Source organism: Strix aluco, chromosome 5 (assembly GCF_031877795.1).
Source record: "Strix aluco isolate bStrAlu1 chromosome 5, bStrAlu1.hap1, whole genome shotgun sequence".
In the NCBI taxonomy this organism is placed as follows: Eukaryota; Metazoa; Chordata; class Aves; order Strigiformes; family Strigidae; genus Strix; species Strix aluco.
Genome location: NC_133935.1, coordinates 31,263,454 through 31,266,460, shown reverse-complemented (window position 1 = coordinate 31,266,460; position 3,007 = coordinate 31,263,454). Strand labels below are relative to the sequence as shown.

The 3,007-nt window shown below is 49.8% G+C and overlaps 1 protein-coding gene across 1 annotated transcript; it reads left to right on the top strand.

The window, feature by feature from the left end:
• Positions 1-243: 243 nt before the first annotated feature.
• RPS19BP1 (ribosomal protein S19 binding protein 1) lies at positions 244-2,602 on the top strand. The gene is made up of 4 exons (XM_074826701.1): positions 244-339; positions 430-570; positions 853-950; positions 1,925-2,602. The coding sequence occupies exons 1-4, from the start codon at positions 291-293 to the stop codon at positions 2,057-2,059; spliced, it is 423 nt and encodes a 140-aa protein (XP_074682802.1). The 5' UTR covers positions 244-290; the 3' UTR covers positions 2,060-2,602.
• Positions 2,603-3,007: the final 405 nt, after the last annotated feature.

The following is a 3,007-nucleotide window of genomic DNA, read 5'->3' as shown; positions in this document are numbered from 1 at the left end:
AGACGCGGGAGACGGGGGCGGTAAGAAAAGGCCACCAGCAAAAACGCGGCACACTCGCTGCGGGCGACGCGAGCTCAGGACGGGTCTGAGGTAACCTCCACACAACATGGCGCCCCACCACGGCGCCACCGCCCTTCTCGCCCGAACCCCACCATAGCTCTGTCTACGCATGCGCGCCGGGCCGCGCGCGGCGCCGGAAGTGTGGCGCTGCGGAGACGGAAGTGTCGTCACGTGTGGGCGGAAGTGTGGCAGCGAGGCGGAAGTTGGCTGCCGGCGGGGAGCGCGCGGTCATGTCGGCTTCCCTGCTGCGGCGCGGCTTGGAGCTGCTGGAGGCGCCGGGTGAGCCCGCAGGGACTAGGGGCTGTGGGGCAGGGAGAAGGTGATTCTCAGTGTATGGCTGGAGTAACTCCGTCCCTCTTCCCGCTGCAGGCCGGGGAAAGGCCCTACCGGCACTCCAGCGGGGGCGGGACGGTCTCAGGGCGGCGGGCACTGTGAGGCGGAGGAAGAGGGCGCCGGATCCCGGGAGGAACAAGGCCACGGTTAAGGGCAGAGTCGTGAAGTCGGCGATAGGTGAGTCCTGACCCGCCTCCGGGGGGAGAGAGAGAAGCAGATTTACCGCCCTCCACAGCCTTCGCACAGGGTCCGCTTGTGGTGTCCCTCAGCCACCCTCCCGGTCGCTTGGGTGCCTTTCTGGTGTCCCCCATTTAAACACAGCCCGATCTGTGGATGCACCCCAATCCCTAAGTTGTAGTGGTTGTCTCTCTCTCCCGGGGCCTTGCTGGTCCTCCTGTGTCTCTCTGTGTGTGCTGCCTGGATGAGCAACTGATGTGTTCTGTCCCTGCTTTGGTCTAGAGGAGTATCATAAGAAGAAGGCTGTGAATCACTTGAGAGAAAACCTGCAGTACATGTTGAAGGGACGATTTGTTGCAGACAAAGCCATTACAGAACAGGTAAGACTGTCACTTCTTTGTTTGGGGGGTCTGCTTCTGCTGAGGAACACAGGTGAATGGGAATCATCCCCAGATCTTCCAGCTTAGACCTTGTGCAAAAGAGTCAAGTTAAGTTTCTGTCTGCAAGTGGCCTTGGGGAATTTCTGTATGCACTGTCAAAGTAACTTAACAAACTTTAAACTCTTGTTGATATGTTGTCCCCTGCGATGTTCTCTGATACTAACTAAAATGTACTGACAGCTGTTGGCTTTTCTTAATTATCACAGTTATTCATAGCTTCAGTTAGCAAAGAAGCCCTGATTCAGACCTTCCCCTTACTGTTAATTGAACTGGCCTTCTCTGTAGCTGGAGACTGTTTAGCAAGGAACCAGATGTGCTGCTGGCTCATGTAACAGGAATTTCATAGCATCTTGAATGATGTGTCACATAACCTGAGAATTTAACCAGTGGTCTTCCCCAAAGGGTAGTCCCATGCCAGGATTTGAAGAGGAGAATAGCTGACATTGCTAGAATCTTGGGCTATTCTTATGAGATACAGGTTGTTAACTTACATAAACAAACCAAGTGGTTTAGGCCAGTGTTTTTCAGGCTGGAGAGGTGACAGTATATTACAAAATGCTGAGGGAATTCCACCAACTTCTTGGGTTTTCAGGTTGTCCCATGGAGAGACAAGACAAAAGAAGATGATAGTTTCAGAAAGGTCTGAATTGACATCAGTGTTTCTATCTCTGTGACAGTTACCAGAGTAGTTTTCATATTTGACACCAAATACTAACTTGGTATTTGCTATTGTCCCAGTGACCTTCATTGGTTAACTTCGGTGATTGTCTCTTGCTTTTCTTTGGAGGCATTCTGGGCTATGGCAGGGTACTAGTAGAATAGCAGAGATGCTGCAGGTGAGCTTGAAAATCACCATTTTGTGGTTTGGTCTGCATAACAATGACTCTTGTGGTTTTCTTTTTTATTGTCTGAAGGTTCTTGCTCAGAACAGAGGCAGGAAGTCCAAAGATCAGCCTCCAAAGAAGGCGGCAAAGAAGAAGCCCGAGGGAACGGTCTTTACTGAGGAAGATTTCCGTAAATTTGAGAGAGAATACTTTGGGAGACCATAAACAACATGACAGGGATTCTTGCAGCTCCAGTCTTTCTGCAGCTGAGTGCTCAGCACACAGGACTGGCCATTTCCTTGGTGTGTTTGAGATGGGACATTGGAGATGTGCCTCTGTCAGCAAGTGATTTAATGTCACACTTGCAGAGCAGCTCTGCATCTGTGCAGAACTTGTTAGCAGCCAGCTAGAGCCACAGAGGTTCTTTGGCTCTGAGATGTGTTGTCTTTATAATTACCTCCCTCCAGCCAACATGTCTTGCATTCTTAATGTAGAAGGGCGGACCAAGCTAAATACAAATCTTGTTCCCCTTCCTCAGGATGTAAGGCTTTTGCTACCTGTATTATTTGGCATGCAGCATTTAAAGTACTGTATCTGAGTGGAGAAATGTTCTGAACCAGCAGTAATAAATCATCAGAAGGGAAAGATGCTTTGAAAGACTTAAACCTGAATAGCCCTGCAGTTTCTGTTCTTATTACAGCCTCAGTCAGGTTTTTCAGTCATTGCAAAAACTTTTTGTATGTAACTTGATTAAATAATTGTTGCAGACACTGCCTCTCCTTGCTTTTGTAATAGTGATTATCGTGACAGGCTGTGACTGATGAAGACAAACCATGTCACTGTTCTGATCCAAGCATCCCTCTCTAGGATGACTCAGTTGTGTGAGTGGCCTCTCTGATTCATGTTGACGTATGTATTTAATCTTCCCTCTGACATGCTCAGGCCTTCAAAGGGTGCAGGTTGGAATGGAGATGCCTCCTCTGATTTGCCTACTCACAGTCTCCCTTCTCCAAGGAAGAGCTCTTACACGGAGAAAGTTGTCCTTTGGATGCTTATACCTCAGCTTCCCACTGAGGTTCAGCTGGCACTGCCAGCTGCTGTAGCCAAGAGGCGTTGCGACCCGGATGTTAGCCTCGGCATGAAGTTAAAAACAACTGAGCCAGAGGTTGTGGT

Coding starts and splice junctions, on each gene's coding strand:
- RPS19BP1 (XM_074826701.1), top strand. CDS start 291: ATGTCGGCTTCCCTGCTGCGGCGCGGCTTGGAGCTGCTGGAGGCGCCG. Junction 340..429: donor GGAGCTGCTGGAGGCGCCGG/GTGAGCCCGCAG, acceptor TTCCCGCTGCAG/GCCGGGGAAAGGCCCTACCG. Junction 951..1,924: donor ACAAAGCCATTACAGAACAG/GTAAGACTGTCA, acceptor TATTGTCTGAAG/GTTCTTGCTCAGAACAGAGG.